Source organism: Glandiceps talaboti, chromosome 1 (genome assembly GCF_964340395.1).
Source record: "Glandiceps talaboti chromosome 1, keGlaTala1.1, whole genome shotgun sequence".
NCBI classification, from domain to species: Eukaryota; Metazoa; Hemichordata; class Enteropneusta; family Spengelidae; genus Glandiceps; species Glandiceps talaboti.
The window spans coordinates 27246225-27273999 of NC_135549.1; the positions used below are offsets into that span (position 1 = coordinate 27246225).

A 27775-nucleotide genomic window follows, 5' to 3' on the forward strand; every position below is an offset into this window, starting at 1 on the left:
AAAGTGTTTGATAATGTGCTTTGTATTTGCATTCAAACATTTTATCATGACTATTGGATATATAGATATATGTGTGTGTGTGTCCTTGTTGAACTCAAACGACACATATTGGCAACAGACGGAACATTACTAGTAGGGCCTCATAATATGAGATGACTGAAATCACAAAACAAAGATCATAATATAACGATATAACGATGGCTACTTTCATATGGGTATGATATTCATACAACTTGCTTCTCAGCTATTAGAAATAAATATGCTGATCATGCAACAACCTTAGCAATATCATTGGCTGTGAAAAAGCCAATGATGTCAGAACATATTAAAAGTTTTCTTGGAAGGACAATACAAAAATTCCTTTCAAAATCAGAAAGGAAAACTTTAACATCAACACAAAAATATCATAACAATATTGATAAACGTGCCCCCCCCCCCCCCCCCCCCCCTTCATGATTGAAGTCCATAATACTCTTCTAAATATATGTGAGCAATGGATTGGTCAAGGCTTATGATGACACCTAATTCAAACTTGTGAAAAGTTTGACTTCGAATAGAAACACTAACTTTAAAAGTGGCCTTATATGGATGAGGATTGGGTATTTATTTTGGATTTTTAATTTCTAAAACAATTCTATCATGGCATCCTACTTGATAAATCAATGTGAAACAATGCATGGCAAGTCCTCAAGGCTTGTTTGTAACTCAATAATTGCAAAAGAACTGATAAATAAGTAAAATGTTTGTAATTGTACGTACAATAACAAACTTTTGAAGCACATTTTATTTTTAGCTGTTTATAATGTATTGAGTTACAACACAGACTTGGTCTATGTGGTTTCACATTAATTTTTCAAATAGGAAGCCATAATAAAATTGTTTTATAAATTAAAAATCCAAAATAAATACCCAATCCTCATCCATATGGCCACTCTAAAGTATCACAGGCATGTGCAATCTGTACGCTACAGTACCGAAAGTTTGAGGTTCAGACAGAATCTGTATTAATATTCTATATTCTGTAAATTTGTATTTTCATAGTGGTTACTAAATATCAGAAACGTCATAACATAAAAATTTACTAACTAATCCATGCTACCATTTAAGAAGGAGGTAAAATATTTTATGAAAAATATACAAAATGACGAAAGTATTATAGTGCTAACTGACAGCGCCACCAATCAAGGTCAAAAGTGTACAAAAACTTAGTGAAGTCAAGGTCACAGTGAACAAAACTGAGACCTGTTTTAGTGGAAAGCTTTCACATAATTTCATTTTAATTGTTAGTATTTGTTAACAGTACGTATACCATGCATGAGCCAGGTTCAACAAAAAATATGGAATATATACCCTGGTTGTTCAACGTCACGACAATGAACATCCACATTGTCAATTCTGCTGTGTTTGAAATATATTAGACAAAACGCTTACTTTCCCCGATTTTCTTTTATATTACTGGCAATGGTATAATTATATTATTCCCCAATATTTTTTCTTCGTTCAGCCTTGGAAAATACCAGAGACCTAAGTGGCCTTGTCACTACGAGTTGCTAGACGAAGTCACAACCCTTAGGTCATGAGTATTTTCCAAAGCTGAAAGAAGACAAATATTGGGGAATAATATCTATTTATAGTATAGTATCACCAAAATTTGTTCAGATTTTACTGAATGAAAAATATGGATACTAACAGCGACATATTTGATGATATAAATATTATATAGTACCTAAATTATAGATAGAAAAAAATCAACACCTCGGTGTGACGTATATGAATATTATATTTACATATGAACTATAAACTAACAGTGCTGATAATCATGTGTATTACATTAAATGTGGTGTAATTTTTTAATACATTTCTATGTTGGATGTAATTTAAAAATTCAATAATTATCAAAAAAACACTATAATACTTTAGGGAATGTTGTTAGCGGGCCACTCTAAATTTTGAGTTTCTACTTGTTTGGAATACAGTGTTTTTCTTTTATAGGATTGTACTTGACATCAACACAATTCTAGAAATGCATTGTTTTAAAATTGTGGCTGGTAATTGAAATATCTCAGCAGATTTCACTTACCAGGATTTGAAAAAACTTAAAAAATCAAAACACTAATACCGTTTAATACATTTTTGTAACTTTATTTTGGAAGTGCAAGTTCTTGTCTAAAAGTATGGAATTCATAGTTCTATGTTACATGTATATGAAGATAAAATGAAATGTTGTATTGGGGTAACCCTATGTTATTTGTATGTTTCTCATTACTGATTCATAGCAACTATGGGTTAGTTGGATGGTCAAAAAAAAATAATTTAAAAACTCATTTTCATGTTTTTCTGCTCCAACTATAAATTCATAGCTCTGCATATGCTACAGATTTATAGAAATATACTAGTGAACTTTTGTCTTGGTATAAACTCATCTAAGTGCAAAATTCATAGTTCTTGCATCCTACATGTGTGTGGATATTATACAATGAATGTTTGTCTTCGTACAAACTCTCATCTACATATGATATTCATAAGTGCTACATTTGTTACACGTATATGGAGAAACAATGCACATTTGTCCTAGTATCCCTAGCTTAATATAAACTCTCATCCAAAGTACAAACTTAATACATTGGGATCTATGCTACATGTATGCAAATATACAATGAACCTTTGTCTTCGTACATGTTCTAAGTCATCTAAGTATGACATTCGTAGCACTACATACACTACATGTATATGCAGATATATTGAACTTTTTTGTCAGCATATACTCTCATCCAAAGTACAAAATTTATACCGAGGGATCTATATTACAAGTTGGACTGTAAAATACGTTGTGTCATTTCGCCCTCACCGGCCTCCTCTGGTTGGAGCGCTTGACCAATATGAGAGGGTGGCCGTCATGGCGTACCTTACAGACTATACTATTTGTATTTGACAATACAATGTAATTTCTATGAAAAATGAAAGTTTTCATTTTGACATAAAGTTGGACAAGTACGAAGTCATAAACTTTGATTATGGTTATATATTAACAGTCATTTGAAATAATATACAGCACAATTTAAGTAGTTGTTTACCTTAAACCCTGCAGATGTGTCAATAGCTTTGAATACAACATTTTGTCATGAGCCAGCTAATATCCATGTAACTGAAGCTGTTTTGCAAGTGGTGCACTCAGTTTGGACCAGCTGATTGGTAATACCATGTTTTCTAGGGATAGGTCTATTGCAAACTGTGCTTCATGGTTGTGGAATAGGCTGCCGCATGAACCCTGTTGTGCTAATAATTTGTCTGGTCTAAAAATTCATCTTTTTTTTTTAGAAAGTTCATATTGTGCAAAGCAGCTACTGACATTTTAACATGACCTTTATAGTAATTGATTTTTAGCGTTCTTAAATTTTTTTTCCCTTACGTTTTGGGTTCTGATTTTAGTGATTTTTACTGTACCATACTTCTTTCTTTTCATGACAGTCACAAACCATTAGCGGTCCAAGTGCAACAAAACCGCGGGCTTGCCTGGCGAAAACGGGTGTCATAAAAGTTGTTTGCATCTCTAAAGCTGTTTGTAGCGTTACTTATAATAGCCTAATAAATTGATAACAACTGATATAAGACGGAGATAAGGTTTGCCTCAATTGCAGTCCATGCAGACGGCTGAATAGAGGTTTTACAGCTGTTTACTTGTGTTATGTAAGAGCCCATCATCACATGTGTAAATATTGGTACTCTTTGATAACAAGTCCACTTGCTTGGCTAATGGCTTGTCCCAGTAATGTTTTTTAAAGCATGTTTTATGATTGTGTTGTACAGAACCTTGAGATGTCTTTTTACATGGAAGGCATTTTTTAAGAAATAAATATTATCATTGTATATTTATTTTTTTTATTATTGTTATTGTTTTACAATAGTGGGTATTGTGTAGACTGAAATATGTATCCTTGCCAACTACAAATGAGTAAGTGTTTAGGGGAATGCCAACAATAATGATCTGTCAGTCAAGATGTTCTGGTGTGATTATTGCAATTTATAGTTACGATGCATCAGTCTGTAAACAATTTGAAATTGTGTGTGAAAATGATTGTATGCATGGTTACAAATAACTTATATGCAGCCGCAGGAAGAAACAAAGAACAGAAAAACGACAATTGTAATCAAAGCTATTGATCATCATCTATCCAGAGTTAGTTCACATCTGACGGAGCATGCTTTGTATAGCGCCCTCTTGTGACCAGTACTGTGCATCTAATCAGTATTTGCTTGCTCCTGACACACAGTGGTGTGTTTGAACTTGCTCTGAAACATTGAATCTTTCCTATGTAAGTATATCCATGTAAAAAAAAAAAAATTGCAGTAGGATGAAAGGCAGTGATTTTTCTTCTATTTCTAGATTACTCTGTTTGGATCTTTTCTTCATTTCCAAGGTGAAGAATGGATGCTAGACGTAGACCGTGCTGTGTTTACTGTACTTCCAGAGGCGGTGCTACTTGCACGTGTACTTGCTCGGCTGAGTCGACCTGCAAGAATCAGGCAAATTACAGTATAAATCATTCAGGAGTGAATTCATGCATGATATTGTAAGGGCTCTTGCGACCTGTGTGAGTGTGTATTTACACAAACCCTAAAGTGACACTCCAAGGTCTATGGTCTTTAGAAAGAACATCGTCATGGTATTCTAGTGAAATATATCCCCTTTTGAGCTTGAAATAGCTATTCAATACAAACCCTATAAAACTCAATATATTGTACATATACATGTATATCACAATCAACGATCACATCCTCATTTGCATATCATTTGCATGCAGGTATCATGCAATAATAATATTTTTGGCATTGCACTGCAGTGAAAATACCACTTTAATATATGTGCACGTACAAGTGCAAGTAAACTCTGGTACATATATTAATAGACAGTACATGTACTACATCAAGTCAATGTTTATCACTCACTTCCTGTGTCTTGGGGTATTAGGTTCTCATCCAGGGCTGCCGATAGCTTATCCAGATGTAAAGATGGGAGTTAAAGAAAGAACTTTACATAAAATCTATTTTTAGTGAAAACATTTAAAATAATAATTATACTATAGCCATTATACCATGCACAAGCCAAGATATTGTCTTTGAACAGAAAATATGGATTATATACCCTGGTCATTCTGTGTCACATCAACCAGTGTCTATCAGGATGTCACTGGTTCTGCAGTGCTGGAAATACAAGTCAAAACTTTCCAAATCGCCATTATTTTTCCGGATTTTTCCTGAATTGTGCTTGAGGAGGTATAATTGTATTATTACTCCCCAAAATATTTCTTCATTCAACAGGAAAATATCTGTTGTTATAGGGCCCCTTAGGTCACTCATATTTTCCTTGGTTGGATACATGAAAAATATTGGGGAATAATGTCTAATCATACTAACAGATACTTAAATGTCCACATATGATACATATTGCAACACATCCATCCATCCATCCATCTCTCTCTCTCTCTCTCTCTCTCTCTCTCTCTCTCTCTCTCTCTCTCTCTCTCTCTCTCTCTCTCTCTCATTCTCTCATTGCCTAAAAATGTACTAAACCTATATTTAAACAGTAAGATAAACAAGTGACAGATAGAATAAATTGATAATAAGTGAAAGGATATCATCTCCATCAAACATAATTTTATAAGCAGGAATTTTCTGAGCAGTTTGAGGTTTTCTCTTCTTTCCTTTGCTAGTTGATGGTGGTTGGGGTATACAGGACTCTGGTACAGTGCCAGTAATCAGACCTTCACGGAACTTTGCATAGGCTACTTTCATACCTGTATAAAAAAAAGATGGAAGATTATATTGTAGAAATAAATCTGTCAGTGTGTTTGACAAATGTTTTCATAAATTTTACCCCATTTTGCACCCAAGAAATACTAGTACCTCACCAAAAGCTTTTGCCATGGTTTTGTCATTATTTCCATGATGCATGTGTGACTTCAGACAATTATCCCAAATTATCGGAAGTTGGTATCAGCTACATGTAGTTCCCATCAAGGTTCATGCACACATATGTTGTGACTTTAGAAAACATCAACAAAGCCATGGAGGTTATATGGCGAAAGCTTTGGTGAGCTACTATTATTTCTTGGTGCCAAATGAAGTTATATTTGTGAACATATAGACTGAAAAATTGCACAGGTGGACTTTCATTATTGTTTGACAAATGCTTCTGTCAAGAAAATACCATTAGTTGTTGATAGGCAATAACTAAGAACAGTCCTTTCCAATAATGTAAACTTCTATGTTATTTACCCAAATCTATGGAAGTCATTCACAATGTCAGAAGGAAACTCTGACACCAGGGTTAAACACTATACATATACATGTAGTGCAAGTTAATCTATGGACTAATACCAGTAATTCATAATGACTTTATCTGACGTATATTATACGGTAGTTGTTGCTTGCAAGGCTAGGCCCATTGTCCTCAAAGTGGATCATAATTCATTTGGTAATTTCTGTCTCTAAACCATTCTATCAGTTTTTAGTGAAATGATTATGTACACATGTACCCATAAAAGTTTAATTAACTGTGGGGAATTGAAATTTGGGTACAATTCTCAAATTTTAAAAAAATTAATGACTAGAAATCCCCCAAATTAAATATTTATTCTATATTTATTTTACGTTATAACTTATATCCTGAAGAAGATTTCAATCAATATTCAGAGTTTCGACTTTCTGTCACAGTGGATAATGTTTCGGGTTAAACCTTCAAAGCAAATTACACAACAGCTACCACTGCTATTATTTAACTCTAAAACTTACCTCCAGACAATAGAAATACATTATCAAATCCCCTTTCAGCAAACGTAGTAGCAGCAGAAATTCCAATTCTCTCATCTTCATCATATATCACAATGATTTTACCTGGTTGATTTCTCTGAGAAAAAGTACACTAAGGAAAACACACGCACACACACTTTCACTTTTCTCCTGTAATGTCCTTATACTTTCACCACCTGTTTGTCTAATTTTTTGTGGGACCATTTTCTTAGGCTCACAATTTTACCACTTTCAGTGACATAAATATGTTAATGAGCACACATACTGAATATCTGATCATTGTACACTTCAGTGGGCACTTTCAAGGTATCTCAAATACTGATATTGTGTATACGCCTAAATTCTTAATAGAATGGGATTTTACATTTTCTTTGATTCATCTTTCTGCATGTTTTTTTCCCATTTGAATCATTAGAACAGTGGATGCAATTTATGGACTGCTTTTGAATTGATGTGTCATGTAAAAATTGCATGACATATAGACAGTTACACACACCCAAGCATAATTGTGAACTGCTTGATTTTATACTGTAATTTTTATCAAATCATTTGATATCCACATTGGCTTAAATCTCATGATGACGAGATCAATACAGTACCTTCCTAACATCCATTTCCAATGTTGCCACCAGAGGGCACACTTCATTGAAAATATGTTGTGCAATCATACATTTACTATGCGCTTTTTTGCACAAAAGGATACAAAGTTCAAAATTTGTGGTGTGCTTGAAAAATTGTTATAAGATCTTGATAGCATTGCTGTAGGGTAATTTAACGCTGGAAGAAATACAAGATACATTGATATTAAACATAATGTATGGTGCGAACAATTTACATACATGAATATATAAACAACTGATTGATTCCCTGCCTTGCAGGTTGCTGTTCACTCGCTCTGTTTGATATACCCATACAGAAACCGATATGAAAGTGCACACAGCAAGATTGAATGACAACAGTGTCTTGTGACATTTTGTCTAAATGAAATGAAAGTAATGTGCCACCATGCAGACATCAAGCGTAGACATCAAAGCATTGGCGCCTATGTGTCTGTGTCTATACTAGCAGTTCATTTAAATATTTTATTTTTCATTCAGACTAAATGTAGCAAGAATTTGCAATCTTGCTATCTTAAAGTGTAGAATGTACAGTTTCTTATTGGTTTCTGCATATCAAACATAGTAGCCAGTTTACGGAGCTTACGGTATATTTTGTTCAATCTCTCTCATAATGTAGGCTTGTAACCAGGATTGCAAAACGCTGTTCATAGGGTTTGAAAATCTCTATGCACAATTGCCCAATCAGCATGTCATCACCATGGCGTATTCAAATGTATGCAGATGAGACACATGCAAATGAAGTGTATGCAGATTAAACACACATATCCACTGCACTTGTTGAGGCTACAAACAGAGAGATAGTGAACAGTAGTAACCTGCAAAACACTAATAAGTTTGCCATCCTATCAGTGGAACTATGGGTTCAGATAGGATCAGTCTGTTGTTAAAAGCCAAATTTTTCTTTAGCTTTGTCAGACAAATGTTTATCCAACCCAAATTTTAATCCCAATCTGATGGGTCTTTAGACTCTATTGATAAAAGTGACTGAGTCATGTAATTTCAATCAGGAGACACTATTTTTTCAAGTTGGTGCAGACACCCGAGGGACCATATAATTGTTTATATACCTTGTATACCATGTGAATGTATCATGGTTTATTTGTCCTTCCTCAAATGTCTGTTTGTCAGGAAATTTTAACATACAATACCTTGAAAAAATGTTCACTTTTATCCTTAAACACATTCACAAGGTCGGTCAAACATAGCAATAATATGTTCTTATACCAAGACCAAGGGTTCTTATTAAATGTTCACGTTTATTTTAAAAAGAAGTGGTTCCACAATTTGGATGTGAGTGACAAACACAGCACGTCATTAAGGAAATTTTTTACACTAAACACAGGAATAAAAACTGACCATTCTGAGCTATGTATCAACTTTTTAAGAACTCGTCAAAATTGATGCCAATTCTAGTAGGGGTGCATGATTTAACTAATGAGATCTACCTGATATGATATGGCATTCATCAAATACACTCTTGTCCCTAATATCCAACAATAAGTATGGACAATCTGGATCACATCTAGGTGTCTCCGCAGTTACCACAGGTTGCTCAACTGCAATGCCGTCCTCTAGATCGAACTCACCGATGCCACGGATCACGCTGTAAACAATTAGATGAAAGATAAATTAATGAGAATGGCCAAACTTTATAGAACAACTTTTCACATTATTTTGCTAACTGCATTTTTCCTTCATGAATTTTCTTTTAAATTCAGAAATTGACATATTCTCATGAGATACACACGTAAGTACTTGCTCCTTTTGTGAACTTGTTTAGTAACTATTTATGAATGAAATAAAAAATTAGAGATAGTCAACAGCAAAAACGCTTAATAAATCCTTTGGTAAAGTCAAATATTGCTTGATGGTGCTGACTAATTTGTGAGCTTCAATGAACAAAATATAACCAGCTCTATATACAATGTATGTATATGTATCTTTATATTACATTCTTGTATCACAATTTGTGAATTTTCATTTAGGTCATGGATGAGGTCTTTCCGAAGAACAGATTTCGCTTTAATATCTCAAACATATGTAGCAATGTGAAGCAGTCGAGCCCTTACCTTTGTAAAATAAATTCACTTTCTCCAAGTCTACATGATTATTGTGAAACAGTCCCTTACTTTTTGCAAAGCTAATTTCACATTCCTTCAAGTGCATGTGATAAAGTAAGATGGTTCCCTTACCTTTGTAATGTAGATCTAGGTGTCTGCATGTCTTTGACATCTCCAAAGTCACCTTCTGTCAATGCCAGTGATGGCACTGGACTGTCTCTCATGTCACTCTCAGTTTGGGGTCTAGTACTAACAGCTGGTGTTTCCTGCTCTGATCTCACTGACTCTGTCAAATACAAACAGCATGTTGCATTGGTCAGAGAAGATGTGTAATACACAACATCACTTACTGTCATTATAATCATCTTAGGACTACGCCAACTTGCAACCATTCAAAGATTTATATAAAAAAAAAGAAAAGAATCTTCATATTAACAGGTTGTTGAACTTGTTGCACATTGTTTTTCAGTATTTCTAATTCTGTTTTACTTTATTGGTCAAAGATCTTTGAGTTTTGGAATTTCGTTTTTTATAGATAAACTTAAACTAGATGTTTTTATATCTCTGTGGGTTTCACTTTTCTTTTGGGGAAATATTGTTTTTGTAATGCCTATTTTCAAGTTTTTACTAAATAGACCTCATTATTTGTGCACATTAAATGTCCCAGTTATTGTCACAGAAAAATCTCTGTACTGTAATAGTGGTTTGTCAAGGGTGGTAATTAGGTGAAGTCTACCTGAGTTTCCCCAGTTTTTCTACTATTAGACTACAAAGGAAATTTACACAGTTTACCCCCCCCCCCCCCCCCCCACCTCCACGCTCCCCATTATCACCACCTGTTAGTGTTACCTCTACATATACAGGCTGTGTACAGTACCTGTAACTTAAACAGAAATATCTCATTTGATTTCTCAAGTTGTGCATTATATATTGCCTAGATTCTAGTCCTACGCGAGTCCTCCACTGATGTTTGATTGATTGAATATTTCGGTTGAATTGATATGTTTTAGCCAGATAATAAGCTGATCAAAAATGTTTATCAGCTTGGCACATCAAATAAATTTACAAAGGTTATAACACACAAATATTTCAACTTTTTTTTCAGATAATAGCTAATATTAATTCATTACCTGACTATATCATGTGACTTGCTGGGTAATACTCAAGTAGTCACATAACTGTTGTAGATTTTGGACTCAATTTATTTTCCTGGTTTCTACTTCAAGGTTTGAACTGTCATTTAAACTGAACTCACATGACCCTTATGGTGTAGCCAACTGATACAACACAGTCTGAAACCAGGAATGTAATACTACCGATAGTCTCATTTTGAACAGCTGGACTGAATTTAATTAGTCACCACTATATTATATCTGAAGAATGTTTATGCCTAGATTGTGAAACCCCCAGTAACAGAGATGTGCAAATCTGGTTAAAATTACATAGATTGACCATTTCCATACCTTGTAGCATAAATTTGGTGGGGGGAATGTCAGAAAAATACTTGGGGAACTCAGGTAAATTTTACCAACTTAACACCACCACAAAACCATCATTAAATTAAAATTGTTATACAGAGGTACATGAAAATTACTATTTGACTTGCAGAGTCAAAAAGTTTAATTTGACTCTGAATAGAAATGTTAATTTAATTCATAATCTCACATAAACATATACCTATTTGTGTCCCAAACAACGACAGTGAAGGTTTCCCCCTCTACTGTCTATGCCCACTGCCCCTACACCAGGGCTGTACTGACAATACAAGACTCTTATGTATTTTCATCATTGTGTTAAATTGATGGCAAGTGCACTAGGTAGGTGGTAATCATTCTGGGGATGTACACAAAGTGACATGCATGCTAGTTTAGTTCCTGACGACCGTGTTCCGATTTTACACTACGTTATCTTCACACATTAATGTGTAATGTGTAATGTGTGAAGATAACGTGTAAAATCGGACCATGGTCATCAGGAACTAGACTACATACATGCATATTCATTGATTGACACCTTTTCTAAGTCACTGATTTTAATAAACCCATCTTGTTTTATAATCTGTCCAAGACTAGATTACATATTAAATGCAGTGTTTGAACTTTGAGTAACTTTTACAATTGAGCATCAAGACGTCATGTCAAGTTCATGTGTAGCTGCAGGACTAACAGTACTACTTTAAATTTTTTGTTGTCTAAAAAATACAGAGTCCGTTTAAATAGACAGTGAATCTGGCAATTCATTTCATGTGTATGGTAGATCTTTACATGCAGATAGCAAATGATATCCAAAAACAATCCATAAATCAAAACGACCCTCTTCCCCATGACCTCAGATGACCTTTGTAGTGACATCCAACAATCCATATTCAAGTGAAAGACAGCCAAATAAAGCTGAGTGGTAACGCAAACATTTCAAGAACAATACTCCACAATAGATTGTACTTGAGTAGTATTATGATGTTGACCCAGTAAAAAAGCTGGCTGGCAACAGTCTCTAGTACTAGTAGTAGTGAACACTATATACAGGTGGTGTGCGGCATATCTAGAGACCAGAGTTTATATGGTTACTTGGTGATATCTGATCAGTTTAAACAGATCTCTAGGTATAAAAAGATGACCATACACATCATGGCAGTTCCTACAGTTTGATGTTTACTCACTGTTTGAATCTCTAGGGTTAGAATGTTTACACCCAAACACTTCTCTCATTTGGATTAAATGACAGTGATTTCAAGTGGAATCGATCTCAAGTTAAATGAAGCACAGAAATATCAAGAATATAACAAGGGTACATATATACATTGTATACCATTATATTGCAAGTTGGGGTTCTGTACTTGTTTAGGGTGAAGACTGTTGATTTTGTTTAATGTACCTGTACTGCTCAGTGCACTAAATGAGTATGAAATCAACATGAATTTTCTACTAATTTTGCACCTCAGTGGAGGCCGAGTTTGCAAGGAATTTGATTTGGTGAAGTGAGGCCTACCTGAATGAACCTAAATAAGTTTCAATGTGTTCTTCATCAAAATGTTTTTATACTATAAAATTTATTTTCTGTTACCATAGCAATATTTAGTTTCTTGTATGTACTACAATGCTCAGACTTAATGAATGGTCACTTTTCTGGACATTACACCAATGATAAAAGAAAGGAAATTGTGTCTGATTCCTGTGATCAGAGTTGAAAGTATTCAATTAATTTTCTTTCACCATTGCAATATATAGTTCTTTGCATGCCATGTAATACAATACTTTTAGTCTTATTTATCAATTGGTCACTTTTTTTGGACATTTACCAAGCACAAAGGGAAAGGAAATTGCGTTTGATTTCTTGTGATCAAAGTTGAAAGTATTCAATTAATTTCCTTTCACCATACATGATGTAGCAATAAGTTCTTTGCATGTATATATGACAGTGAAAATGAAAGAATGGTCACTTTTCTGGATATTAACAAGGACAAAATGAAGGAAATTGGGTCCTGATTCCTGTCACGAATCAAAGCCAAAGGTAATCAATGATCAGTTAGATTGCTATACCATATAATTATTTCTTTCATAGTAAATACCAACGGTAGTACATTTATACAAGACAAATCTGCCATTGAGAGGCAACTGTACTCATAAATATTTCCCTCCTTGGATGACCTTGTATAGATCAGTCTTGAGGCAGTAAACTAACACATAAAAGAAAAAAAACTGTTCTTTGACAATGTATGATAATTGGAAGTCATAAATTACACCTTTTGTGTGTTTTCTAACATTTTAAAATGTGTGCAGTGTGAAGAGTACAGATTTGTTACTGCTTTGTTTTGCTTATTTTTGGCCCAAGATCATAAAATTGCAAGTATATTCTACACACTGAATCACCATGTTGCTTCTTTCACTCAATATCAAAGTACCGGTATACTTTATTGCCAGTATAAATGTGATTAAAATGAACAACCTTTTAAAAGTCAAAAGAGCAATTTTGAAACTGTCTATTATTAAACTTACAATTAGTTTTTTTTTTTTTTTATGCACAATGGACAATGTAGTTTTATCTGGACTATAACCTTGGAATATACTTGTACAGGAAACATACAATTGGTGGTTTTATCACATGATAGCATTTGTGACCTTAACCTTCAAGTAGTTGTGGAATGTCAAAATTAAGATTTGATTTGATTTCCTCTTTGGGACAGTGAGATATCCAGGTACAATTTACAAATGTGCCTGTAACACATACATCAGTCTGCAAAATGCCCAATAAAACAATCCCTTGTTGAAAAAAATGCACCATTTCACCATTTCTTGGTAATACCGCACTTGTTCATGTGTAACGTTTAGGGAGATGACACAAAGCAAACACTAGGGGATGGATTTACACACAGGAAAACTGTCTGTTTGCATATCTCAACCACATAATTTATGCTAATTTATGTAAACTGATCTTTCCATCAGCAAGCCTGCATATCCAGGACCACTTTATAATTTGTTAAAATGTATTTGTTTGTTTTTTTAAATATGTAAAAGGTGAATGGAACAGGAGATATAGTTTTCTTAGTACTAGGGGGTATGCTAAGAGTAGTTGATTGTTACTGATAAATATTGTTGTCTGACATACCCGTTACATTAATTGTTCTGTACATGTATGTAACAGTAAAGTATATCTTACCTGCTATACTGTGTAGTCTGGCATCATCTTCTATCTTCTGTATGGCATTGACTTGTAATACCTGGAAAAAACAAAAGAGTCAAAATATGTTACTATAGTTAAGTTTAAATAGTCAAACTAGGGATACTAATGTTTTTTTTCTTGAAATACTCACATAGAGTTCATTTACTATAATATTGTAAATTGAGCTCTATGTACAATGTAAGTATGATTTAGTGTGATAGATCATCATGTGTTAGCGTGTGCCTTTGGAGTGAGTAAGAAAGAGCCAAGTAGCATTGCCAGGTTTATGGATAGTACGGTTTCTGGATGGTCATTGAATGTTCAAGATAATACCTATCCAAATGTGATGCTATAAATCTCATGGTTACTATAGTTACAGTTTAGAATGTTTGGGTACAAAGTATAGCAACGTCAGTACATTGTAATAATTTATATGAAAAAAATATAAAGTGAAAGTTCAGATTTCGGACATAGAGTGTCTCCCTTTAGAAATACATCTACTTCGACAGTGTTTCACCTGGCAATTATCAACAGTATAATATTTGGTTAAAATCTGCAGAAGTCCTTGGCCCAGCCTAATTTTATTGATTCGTTTAGTTCTATTTATTTCTATTTGTGTATAATATTGCTGTAATTGAATTCAGTAGTGATCCATGATTCTTATATCAACTTCTTGAGAAATGACCTAACCCAAGGTGAATTTTCATACGCAGACCTGTCTGAAGACCAAAGGTTTTATGGCATGTAACTTCCAGGTTAGCCTGTCTACTGGCTAGCTGCAGTGTTGCATTTGGATAATAAATGGGTGTACAGTGTAGTCACAGATCCAGTGAGTAAACAAACAGACTACTTCCAGGTGGAAAACAGTCAAATAGACAATGAAGCAGGATCGATCCGTATGCATGTGTGACGTTCCCTAAAGTTAGTATCAAACACAGAGATTGCCAGTCAACACTATTATTCTAGTCCAGAAAAGACTGCAGTAAGAGAAGTAAACAGATTGAGTTTCCTAGGCCCAGATTGTTGTACTGTTCTGTTTATTGACATTCATTACTCAGCATACTTGTACATGTTATGTGTATATTTGAAGAGTATGGTACCTTTCACAATACAGGTTAGTGCAATGTACATTGGTGTAATAATGCAATTGTCAATGTAGAGTGAGTGAATCCATGATTCATATATCCATGCAATCATTTTACTAAGTATCCTGGTACAGGCACTGACTTGGTGGCTGGACAACTATGAGTTTTCAGTAACAAAGTATATATATCATTAATACATGCATCTGTCTCCATAGAAACTTAACCCTAGCATGTGAACTTTGACCCCCTAGTTGACCAACACAATATTCCACCCATCATAAGCAAAGAAAAAACATCTCAACTGATAGGTCGATTATAACTAAGTTTGTTGTCTGACAAGTAAACGTTATTTTCCTTGATTTTTTTCACCTGCTCATGGCCTACAACTTCATTATACTGCATTTGTAAGGTACTTTAAATGTAGTAGGAAGTATCATAGTAGTGTAGTGTTTTCTATCACCAACACAGGGTTCACTTAATTTTGTTTTTTTTTGTTTATAGGGCTGTATTAGTCTGGAAGCCAACATGAAAGGGAGATCTGAAAGATTTCAATGAAGGATAGAACTACACTATTATAGCTCAGCTGTGTATAACACACAGGCAACATCCAACTCATATCAAGTGATGTAGAAATCTATACAAATTTGATCAGATTTGCACCCCTTCGATTACAAGAATCTTAGTAAAACACTTCGATTTGCTGGTCTAGAGACTTTTTTTCAATCTTTATTTGAATAAATATTTTGAAGTACAAAATGTGTTCTTTTTCTTTTGTCTGAAAGAGTCACCTGAGTAAGTGATTACAAAACAGTGGTGAGGTTGGTTACATGAGGTCGGGAGACTACTAGATAGTAATTGGCAACATTTTTTTTAAAAAAAGGTTGGCAAATTTTCCTTCACAGAAATTTGAAATGAATAACAAATTCAAATACATTTGAAGATTATGAGACCAAATAAATTTTCCAAGGGATTGGTGCCAGTCTACATTATACCATGCATGGGCCATTAAGTTGAACAAAAAATATGGACTATATATACTAGATGGTTGTTCTACATCACGACAGTGCACATTTATGTCACAACAACGCGTGTCTACGTCACTGGTTATTGTTCACAATTGTCACTACTTTCCCCTGATTTTTCTTTGATATTACTGGCGCTGGTATAATTATGTTATTCTCCGATATTTTTTTTTCATTCAGCCGGAAAGTACTCGTGACCTAAAGATTACTATGAGTCTAATGACTCATAGCGACAAAGGCCCCCTTAGGTCACTCATATTTTCCTTCATTGAACAAAGAAAAAAAATTGGGGAATAACATCTAACTGTCTGAGATAGCACAACATGTATGTATAGTGTACTGGTACATACATGACTATTAATATTCACTGTCAGTGTCTCCACACAAATCAATTCAAACGATGTTCTTTTTATATATACTGTACACACATGACTGGTGTGAATTCAACTGGGAAAAAAAAGTGATTGTTGTTTGTCTGACGATACTCTACAACCCTCATGGTTTCTTTGTATTTACAACTATCTTGCCTAACTTTTTGAAGAAAAAAAGGGTTGTATTAGTTAGGTGATAATCTTTTTCCGAATCAGTGAAGGTGAAAAGATAGTACAACTCCAGACTTGTTATAAGGAACTGTTTTCTTTGTACGTCTAAAATCCACTTCTGAATACTTGTACCCATAACTACAATACAAGAGTTCTTCGATCTACTTTTAGACTCTTGTAACCATGACAACACCGTGACTGTGAGTTCCCAACCCATTGTTGAAATAGTTGAAACCCCAACTACGACTACCATGTATGACTTTGCAATATATTCGTATCAAAGTAGCTGTTGAATGAATGAGAGGTATATATGATTTCCAAAATCCATATTTTTCAGGCAAGTACTATTCAGTTGACTGCAGTGTTTACATTCTGCATAGATAGTCCAGTCTCTGACTACAAAAATGTATGAATTCTAAAATCCACATCTAAATTTTACTTTTGACTACAGATTTTCTAGTCTCAATAGTTGTAGTCATGACTACAAGTGGAAATCAACTTCAAAGTGGGTGTAACCCTGCAAGTACAACTTCTGAATAGTTGCGTCCTTGACTAGTACATTTGTATAATGTGTAAGTTCTGACAACTATTTCTCAACTGCAGCACACTTACATGACACAGTTTATACTGCAGTCATCAAACAGAGAGAGAGAGAGAGAGAGAGAGAGAGAGAGAGAGAGAGAGAGAGAGAGAGAGAGAGAGAGAGAGAGAGAGAGAGAGAGAGAGATCGACAGACATTGAAGGGAGGGAGGGAGGGGGGGGGCTCTTGCAAACTGCACATCAAATAGTTTTTCTAAAGATATTTTGGTTACATATATTGGTGTATACATGTATTTAGTCTTTCTAATGGCTGAATTGGTTACTCCAAAATAATCATTCTTATGGAAAACACTAACCATTTCAGAGTCATAACTTTTTGTCAGTAACTGAGTAATGGTGGAGGCAAACAAATAACTAGGACACTGGACAGAGTCTCAGTAACCTAGTATCCAAGCTGTCTTGTATGGATGTGAAGTGTGACTGCCCATATCAAAAATACGGAACATGAGATTACATAGCAACACAGATGATACAGTATTTATTTATCTAACAAATCAGCCTAAAAGTGTTTATGTCATGTATTTGCATGTGGATTTGATACTAGTATAAGTTGTTTAAGTTTCTGGTAAATCAACACACAGACAAAAATGTTGGCATACATGTGATCATTCAAGCAGTTATGCTAAATTAATTTCAGTCTGTTGCTTGAAAATAGCAATTAAAAATATTTTGTTTGTTTGTGAAGTTCAATTCTTTATCTTTTCTATTGGGATGAAAATCTTTCTTTCCTTGAATCTGAAGTTATAAATGTATATGTCTACATTTGTAGAAAATAAAACATGACAATAAATATATGTATCATACAAATTCTATTAAAAAAAAAAGATCACCATTTTTAATATATACCAGGCAATACATTTTTATCAGTATACATATCATTGCACTAACAGCGTTCTTACTTTTTTACAAGTCCAGCCTAATCTATATTCTATGTCGCAACTCACACCAACAAATTCTGCTCATAAGCATAGTTTCCACGGCAACAATTATTCAGTATATGCACAGCACAAGGTCAACAATATTCAGAAGTCAATTTATGAGAATCTAACAGGACCACCTGTTGATTCACAGTAATTACACAATGTAGATAGTCAGATGTTCAGCTCAATGTTCTTGAAGTTGATGAAGGGCAGGCACTACATCATCAAATCAGTCCAGATTTCATACATGATGTAGGCTAGTTTAGCACTTAGCCTGGAATCCATACGGAATTCGTTATCTCCGCAAGTGGGGAAATCAATATTGAAAATCCCCAATTGCCTGGATTTTTGGCTAGTTTAGCACACGTCAGCCAGACTAATTTTCCTAAAGGGGATGGGGGGGGGGAGGGGATGAAATGATGACTGATCAGGGAAGATAATTAAATACACTCTATAAATCTATGAAATAGATAATAATATTTGTATATAGATTATTTTGATATTCTGATATGATGATTAAAACATAATCCAAAGAACATTTGTGTTAATCCACGCATGGATTATTATTACTGCAGTAAAAAATACTTATTTGCTATAAAACAAGTTATCAAATCAAAACATTTATAATTATATAGACATTAATGTGGGAGTTAAATGGTTTCTTTACACAATGAGTCATACTCTAAAAACAAATTCCATATCCATACAGGTTCATTTTAATATTGATCTGTTTGTAAAGAAGTTAAAAGATACTATTACAGAATTGCCCTACATTACAGCTACAAAGAACCCATTCCCAGTTGAACTAGCATCACAGGCTAGCATGCAGCACAGTACCACAGCCTAGCTCAGTGTTAACACTATGCATGGAAGTATCATCGATAATACTTCCATCCATTATCCATTGTACTTCCATGCACCAAGCTTCTTCCTGGAAGGATTTTGTTAGGACCTGGGCTACCAAGATGTATATTTTCATCTTTTATCATTCATATTTCCTTATCTTTTTCACTTACAAGTATGAATTTTGTTTTTAACCCCTTCTACTGACCTGTAGTGAACAACTTGATAAGTTCACTGGGCTTACTAAGTTTGTATATATGAAAAAATTAAAATAAAAAGAAGATAAAAGCTAGTGCCAATGCTGCCAATAATAACACTTCACCAGCCTGTGATAACAACTAGAAGTATACATGTCTGTATCATGATGATAGTCTAGTGTTGACATCAGACTGACACTATGCCAGCAAAATGGATAGGGTATTTTAACTTGTACTCTACATTGTGTGGGTCCCTAACTAGTTACAAAAAAATGCATACACTAAATTTACAATATGAAACTGTTCAATCAAGGGAACTATGTGCGAATTTAATACATAGACCAAATACATCTAAACAATCTCCAGCAAAATATTAAAACACTGGAACTTAATTACCACATAAAATGTAATATTGCATGAGACATAGGAAACAGATATGAAAGACTAAGTACCGTAAACATATTTATTTTTGTGGCACCAAAAATGTTGGCATATTATGACTCAGATGCACTTTATTTTTGGTGAACAATGCAAGGTGAAGTAGACACCATTTGTAAATTATCTCACCTATTCAGCTGTTGTTGACACTTTTTATAACAGCTGAATATAGAAAAAATATGTTAGTGGGAATTATTTCCACAAAAACAGGTTTTGCACATATTCAGCTAAAATGACTAAAATCCAGCACCAAAATACATATGAGTACAGTAATAAGGTTTGCCATGAAATACTTCAATTTTATTTAGAGTGCTTTTCCATGCACATCTACCTTTTAGACATTGTAACAACAAACTTGATAGAAATGCAAAATTTACAGTAACTTAACAAAATAGTGACAAAGAGATGAGCACTTACACAATGTCATTAAAGAAAACATTTTTCTCGATTTTCCTTAGTAGCCAAGGTCCAATTACTTAATCGGTTTATAACATGTTATATGCATTCAAGTAATACATCGGCAAAGAATGGGTTACTGCTGTAAAATTCACAGACACATCTCATCCAAATTTCAACTGTCTAACAAGTTCACTTAAAGTTTACAGTTATTCAATTGAAATGAATACACGTTTACAAAGCACTTCCTATTGTTCATTAATTTCCATGGTAACCAAGGAAATCTACTGACATCCTTAATGGATTTTTTTACAACCTTTGAATTAAATGAAACACTCAAAGTTTGCCAGATGAAAAAAAAAAACTGTTGCTGTAGAACTCCTACTCTTAAAAAATAAATGGTGTAGGTATTATCCACTGGCTTCAGCGTTTATAGGGTGTAGTGTGACAGAACTTGATTTCTTTGACATAACTGGAGACTCACCGACACTGCAGCGTCCTCAAAATATTGGAGTCAGAAATGTAGGGTTCACAATTATATCATATTATTCTACTGAAATGTATAAATAGTTATGGCATTTTTTTGTTCAAAACTCACTTATTGTGAAAGCACTACTCAGGGGTGAACAAATCCACTGGTCCTGGGTCCGGGACTCGCAATTATTTTGGGCGGACCACACAAAATTTACCTTGTCTGGTCCGTCAGACCAGTACCTTACTGTTAATAACTATGTTAAAAAGTCATCTGAATATACAGATTCATAGGTAAGATTTAATGTTTCACATTAGCGGGACCTGGGACCACTAATTCTTTCAGCAAGACCACTGGATTTTTTAAGGCACAGGTCTGGGAACTTGTTCACCCCTGACTATGTTTTTTTTTTTTTTTCATTTGTGAGGTATTATTAATATACATACTTTAATAAGCTGATAAACCTGTCTAAATTTCTTTTCACGAAATATTGTAACTATATACACATATACTTTGAACTATATTGGAATAATGTGATTCAAACACGACAAATATCACGGTAACCAGGTCTTGAATTGTGGTCTAACAATAGTCCATACATAATATCTACTGACAGAAATGAATGTAACACTAATAGGCATTCACTTTTTAAAAACTCTCTTACTGTGACCACACTCCTATGTAATTGTTTTCAATTTCTAAGGTGTTAAACATAATAAAATCATTCTAAATTTCACGGAGGACATTATGCTACTATATACATATGGACTTAAAACTTTATCGGAGTAATGTGCTTTAGACACGACAAATATCAAGATAACCAGGCACGTCTAGAATTTGTCCTAACAACTGAAGTATGATAAGGCCATGCGCATTGTGTACTGAAATGTATAAAACCTTCCAGCCATTTTTTGTTGAAAACTCTTATTTAAACAATACTGTTGTGCTATACCTCCCCCCCCCTCCCCCTCCCAACAAAATACAACTGCGATGAAATGCGATAAGGCCATATGCAATGTCTACTGAAATGTATAAAATTTCCTGGCAATTTTTTTGTTGAAAACTGTTAATCTAACTGACAGCACTGCTGTGGTATTTGTTGATTTGTGAGATAACAGACACTTAATCAAGTATCTATCTGTATATTATCAAATATGACCTTTCTATTAGTTTGTTTTACATTTGACCCTGACTTGACCTTCTGAGTCAAACATTTCTAGTCACACAGAGGTAAAGTATTTGACTGTAAACTTTAAATGGAGGATCTGAGTCATCTACGAAGACTTGTTTATTTGTGAGGTCTTGTACACTACAAAATCTTTCTAATTTTTACTTCAGGATATTATGCTTCCAAGCAAGTGCAAATGTATACACACATTGCCTGGGATGTTATGCTTCAGACATCGACATGTCAGATATCCAGGTAACCAGGTCTACTACTTGTCCTAACAACCGAAACTCCACAATTTGTCATTACGTCAAAATTCCAGTCACACAATACTATCTATTCAGACATACATCCTCAACTTACTGACACTTTGATTACAGTGTCACCCCAACAATCCCGTCTATTGTTAGTTTTATCATAGATTTAGTTGTTGGTTTTGTTCTGGGATTGACGGTTTTTAGTCCAAACAACTGCTAGTATTGATTACTTATTGATATTCTTTCTCTCCGAGGAAGTGAAATTTAGTCAATGTGGATGTTCTCATGTACTTCAATAACAGATCAATAAAGAAAGAAGACAAATGTATACGTAGTAATAAATGAAATATTTCCAGACAAGGTCGACCAAGAAATGAAATATTTCTGTGCAAAAGTTATTAATATAAAGGTTTGTCTTTTTTATGTAGTGAATTAGCTTTGTTTCTATGGCAACACAATCTGGAAACTTTCAAATGAGTTATGTAAAATAATGAATGGATAATCTGAGCATATAAATGTTAACAATGCAATACATAAAGATGCTTTTAGCAATAAAAGTGCTGTTGCTTTGTGCAATGTAGAATGACATGTATTCATATGGTTCATCATAAAAATTATCAACCAGTTGATCTGGTAGCCTTATTTCCATGGCAACACAGTGATCATACATTTGAAAATTTATTTGTGATGTGACTGTGCATATATTAGGTGATATTACCAAGATGGTCCATGTAGCAATAAAAATACTGTTGTTTAGCCAAATTGGAATTGTTTGTTTTTTAATATGAAAATCTCTAACCACCATATCTCACCTGTGGTAATAGCACTGTTTCTGAGTGTAATCTGTTTCCAAGGTATTTAATAGCCTTGACACATTTACAATTCAGATACACAATTTTCAATTCATGATGTAAATATATTAATTCGATAAAAGGGAACATATTTTTACAGTTGCAATATCTCACACTTATGACAAAAGTTTTTTAAAAAATAACATCGGAATATCATTTTTTACAACAAGCCTCCAGTATCTGGCATCAAATGTTACCTTTCTCATTAGCATACAAAAAGGGAAATGTCCTAAAGAAGTTAAGGAAATTAATGTCTAAAGTGTCATCATTATACGGTGCTATAAATCATACCATGTATATCGTCTGTTACTAAGAGACAAATATAGCATCTATTTATATCCTGACCTAAGAATTAATTTGAACCATTTTCACACAACTTAGTGGTCCAAATAAATACAAAGAAAAATGTGATGATTTTTTGAAATACACTATATTCGCTTTAATTAATAGAATACTATACTGAAAACATGTTTTAATTGATAATTTTTTATAATAATTTTTACAACATATCATTTATCATATCCAGGTTGTTAACAGGTGGTTGTTCTGTTTCTAAATAGAAGTCAGTGTTCTTGCTAAGGTTGGGGAACCCCGGTAATAGAAATGGAGAAAGGGGTAAAAATAGCAGTGTTTCCAAATGATACAGTCTATGGTAATTTTGCTTGGGAACCCAGGTAATATGACATGGGTAGATTTCACCTATTTACAGCCCTCAGAAAAAAAAGGCTTGCTTGCATAGATCTGTGTTTATTTGTATCCAAGGTCAATTGCTAATATGTTTTCTTTATCAGTAACCCCTTCTCAGTGCCTTACAAAACAAACATACTTACATAAGTGTACTACTATAGAATAGTAATTGATGATATTATGGCTTTAGTTAAAATTAACAATTTTTAAAAAAACACAATTTAACAGTTATCAACCTCCATGACTGCATCAACAGTCTCGTATTTGGTGAATATCGTCACAAAGATATATATTTTACACCATCACAGTGAAATAAATAGAGTCTTAAATTTTATTAAGATGATGATTATTACATATAAACCTCTATACAAGTAGACTGCAAATATGCTTGTCTGGTTACATCATATATGAATGCCGATAACCATCAAACACATATTAAGACCTAGCTCAGAATAGGATTAAAATTCAGATGTGAAAAACAGGTGTCTGACAGTGATATAGAAAAAGTTGATCCAGGACAAATGAATGATCCTATCTCATCTGCATGGCTTCACTGTCAACTTTTCACTGACATTCCATCTATAATGTTGTCATAAAACCCTACATTATTAATCCAAATATTTTGATGGAGCTAAGCCTCTCTTTTTCAGTGGGTCACAAGTACTGCCAAACTAAATTCAGTTGATAAGATAGCACTAATACACAAGAACCTTGGATTGGAATCATGGGCCTCTAACTTCCGTTTCTACATTGGTACTTCAGTTTCAAATGTCAACTTCCATGTGTGAAAAGTTTACATGGGTTGTTAAAATTGACATTTCTGAGAGTACTTGAACCTTGACCTTTCAGTAGTTGGTTGCCAATGTAAAAAAAAAAAACCTATTATGTTCTTGAAACTCGCACTAATTTTATGATCTAACAAAAGTGCCTCAGAGAAGGATAATGACAGTGAGCCCTGCTGTCAAGAAGGCCATCTGTTTAACAAGAGGTGATTTCAAACTTCTACTGATCTGTGACGTTACTATCAACTGAGAAATCCCTAGGCAGCTATTATGGCAATTGTCTGAAGCTGAGTGTGTATAAACAAAGTCTAGATTTATTTTGTAATAATGATAACTTCATACCTCAATCAATGGCTGTATTTACTTTATACCTCTGTATTTGTAATAAAAGGTGATAAGTCGGTAAAATCTACCTGTGAGCAAAAATTTCCTACTACTAGGATTTTTATGTGGAGAAATCCTAGACACTTTATCAAATTTCCCTTTTCAGCCATTTGTCTGAAGTTGGCGACACATCAAACAAGCAGAGAACAAATTATACAAAATTCTATAAATACTAAGTTGAGATTTATTGCTGAATAACGATAACATTATATGTCAATCCTTGCCAAAGTTTATTTTAATATCTTTCTGTGTTTATATTAAAAAGTCACAAGTAGGTAAAATCTACCTGTTGGCCAAAGCTTTCTATCGGGTACTTTTATGATTATAGGTACATGATATCATGGACACTTTGTGTCAGATTTCTCTCTCTGTTAGTGTTACCAAGGAGTTTGAAATCTGTATAGAAAAACAGTCTCGTAATGGTGTGAGTACAGTATAATACATGTGTTACTAGTAACTACACTGTCATGCCATTGTCTACTTTGTACCCATTATTAATCTCTTCTTTTTTTTTGGTCAGTCTTTTGACTTTGTAAATCGTTAGCATTCATGATTTCTCTTTATTAACAAAGTCCAAGTCAATATTCAAAAAAGAAAATAGAAAACTCCGATTGAAAGCACACACTGTTGGCTTTTCTAACTATCCTCATTTTGTGTTCATAGACTATACAATGTATATGATTTTTTTGGGGAACTAAATTTGTAGTTCTAATCTTCATTGTCTACAATTTGTTTACTTAAAACATTGTTCAAAATTCTCTAGTTTCTGTGCTCTATCAACATGAATAAGTATACCTTATTATCTACAGTTTATTAGAACATTGTTCAAAATTCTCTAGTTTCTGAGTACTAAGAAAATGAATAAGAAAACTAAGTACAAGCACTTGACTATTTTTAATTAGTCTACAGCCAGCATGTTTGAGTTCATGTGGTAACAAAAACAAAAAGCTCTTTAATATAAGTTTTTAAAACTTTTGATTGTCATAGTTTACTCACCAGTTGTACAAAAGTTGTAACTTTCATCCTTTTAAAGATTTCATTTTGTCTGTATCTGTAATCTGTCAGGAGAGAGAAAAAATACAACAATGACTTGTTGAATTATCTGTATAAAGAACTCAACCAGTTTCTATTTACATCTAACTGTTGCATAACTTTTGCAAAAAATCCACATCTTGTGTACTTACTTGCTTTGAAATGTTGTACCTTCTCAGCAAGGGCTCTAAGATCAGTTATCACATGTTTGTTGTTGGTACTTCGCTGCAGTTTTGAGTTTCTGTTTTGAGGCATGGTGTTTTTGAGTACAGTAAACAATATATATTGTCCAGTCAACTTGATCCCTCCACACAGAAAGGATTAACCATGGAACTTGGAAGTCAAATTGTTCCCCCAATGGCACAGAATGAAAATATCTCAAGAAAATACTGAGCTTTGTGCCATAGTCAGCTCAACAGGTGTTTCAACAATGGAAATGTTGCTGCCGTTGTTTGTAAAAGCGCTATAGTATAGTAGTGCGCTTTAGATGTTGGACGACGTAAATCTAGAAACCTCGTGTATGATTACTCGGTTGTTGAAGGCTCCAGTACTTATGCTAAGCCTACCTAGTACCTTGAACATAAATTGACATCTCTATAGCAACAGTACACAATAGGCGATGCATATGCATGAGATGTAAATAACATTAACTGTTCACCTAATCGATCTCTCTCATCCCCATAGTACAGTCACGTGGGTTCACGATTCATGTTCAGCCGATAACGGTGTCACATATATTTGAAGTCATGACGTGATTTTTATTTAATTTTCACGATAAGGGTAACTTGGGAGTAACATTTTGTGCAAATTATTAAAATTTTCGAAATTACTTACTTTTACGAATATCTTCCAGTTTGGCCATGTACCTAGACATACTGTGCCCTGTAAAAACACGATAAATAATGTACGGTAATGTGTCGGCTACAGGAAAAGCGATTTTTAAAAAATGAGAAAGCTTCAATAACCGTCTATGTACTCAAAGTGTGAATAACATGAGGGTCCGATTGTGTCGGCCATTGCATGACGTCAGGTTGGCTATAGTTACGATAAACGTTGCCGTCCAGCTGTACTATCATGTATTTGAACTCTATACAGTGTACAAAAAAATCGACGTGTTATTTCGATGTTTTAATAGAGAACATCGAAAAACAAAATCAAATGTACACCACAGAAAATAAAATAACAAATTATTAGTTCCACGAATGCGAAAAGCCTAAAAAGAAATTCGAAATACTTCAGATTATTTTAGCAAGTTAAAATCATACGTACCGGTATCGAGAGTTGTTCTAACGTGAGCATATCTCGGGTTTTCCGGTATCCTTTTGTTGAGGACCTGGAAGGCAAGAGTGGCAGCCATTACTACAAGCAGTCGGTGGGAAGATCAACAATAATCTCATATGTTTGAGATAAGCGTTAGAGGTCAGTTGTCACCAACTGTCGAAAATATTTTGAACTACTTACGTCCGAGTTCCTACTGCGGGCAGACATGTTGTGTTTTGATCTTGACAGTCCCTTTCAAGCTACTTAAGTTACTGAAAATTTACAAACATTAAAAATCTGACGACATTGTTGTCCATTGTTATGTCACAAATTGCAAAATGATTTTCCTAAAAAGAGTATATTACAAGAAAATTATTAAAAATTGTCAGATTGAAAAACGTTTCGGTTATATTATTCCCAATACTCATTGTTTAGAGGGAAGAGTAATTTTCAATTTAGCTAAGTAGTCAGGAGCGCCGAATTCAAAATCGAAATGCATCCTGGGACTCTAAAAATGGCTGCGACCATGGATTGACTAAGTTTCTCCACTTTTTACCTTGTTTCAAGTCTGCTGCAACGAAGAAAGGCTTTCACTTTGAAATAAAGGTCAAGAATTTTGCGCAACCATCGATTTATTGAATTTGTACGTCAAATACTCAGGTAATAACATATAACGTCTTCCAGTAGGAG

At 34.0% G+C, this 27775-nt stretch overlaps 1 protein-coding gene across 2 annotated transcripts; it reads right to left on the reverse strand.

The window, feature by feature from the left end:
- Nucleotides 1-435: 435 nt before the first annotated feature.
- Nucleotides 436-27313, reverse strand: LOC144438439 (centrosomal protein of 41 kDa-like). 2 transcript variants are annotated; one of them, XM_078127466.1, is made up of 12 exons: nt 27287-27313; nt 27095-27158; nt 26660-26707; nt 25790-25851; nt 14147-14207; nt 9623-9776; nt 8876-9033; nt 7514-7587; nt 6793-6907; nt 5637-5795; nt 4948-5004; nt 436-4511 (listed from the first exon to the last, which is right to left on the reverse strand). In XM_078127466.1, exons 1-12 carry the CDS (start codon nt 27311-27313, stop codon nt 4408-4410), a joined length of 1083 nt encoding a protein of 360 aa, XP_077983592.1. In that variant the 3' UTR covers nt 436-4407. The 2 variants fall into 2 exon arrangements, with proteins under 2 accessions (XP_077983592.1, XP_077983599.1); XM_078127473.1 differs by lacking the exons at nt 26660-26707; nt 27095-27158; nt 27287-27313 and adding an exon at nt 25978-26284 and having other exon boundaries at nt 4948-5002; nt 5635-5795.
- Nucleotides 27314-27775: the final 462 nt, after the last annotated feature.

Bases quoted from the DNA above. Each gene is read 5' to 3' on its own strand.
- LOC144438439 (XM_078127466.1), bottom strand. From the start codon at position 27,313: ATGTCTGCCCGCAGTAGGAACTCGGAC. The intron at 14,208-25,789 runs GTGAGTAAACTA...TGTTTTTTCCAG, and splicing joins TTACAACTTTTGTACAACTG to GTATTACAAGTCAATGCCAT. The intron at 9,034-9,622 runs GTAAGGGAACCA...AATTGTTTACAG, and splicing joins CCTAGATCTACATTACAAAG to CGTGATCCGTGGCATCGGTG.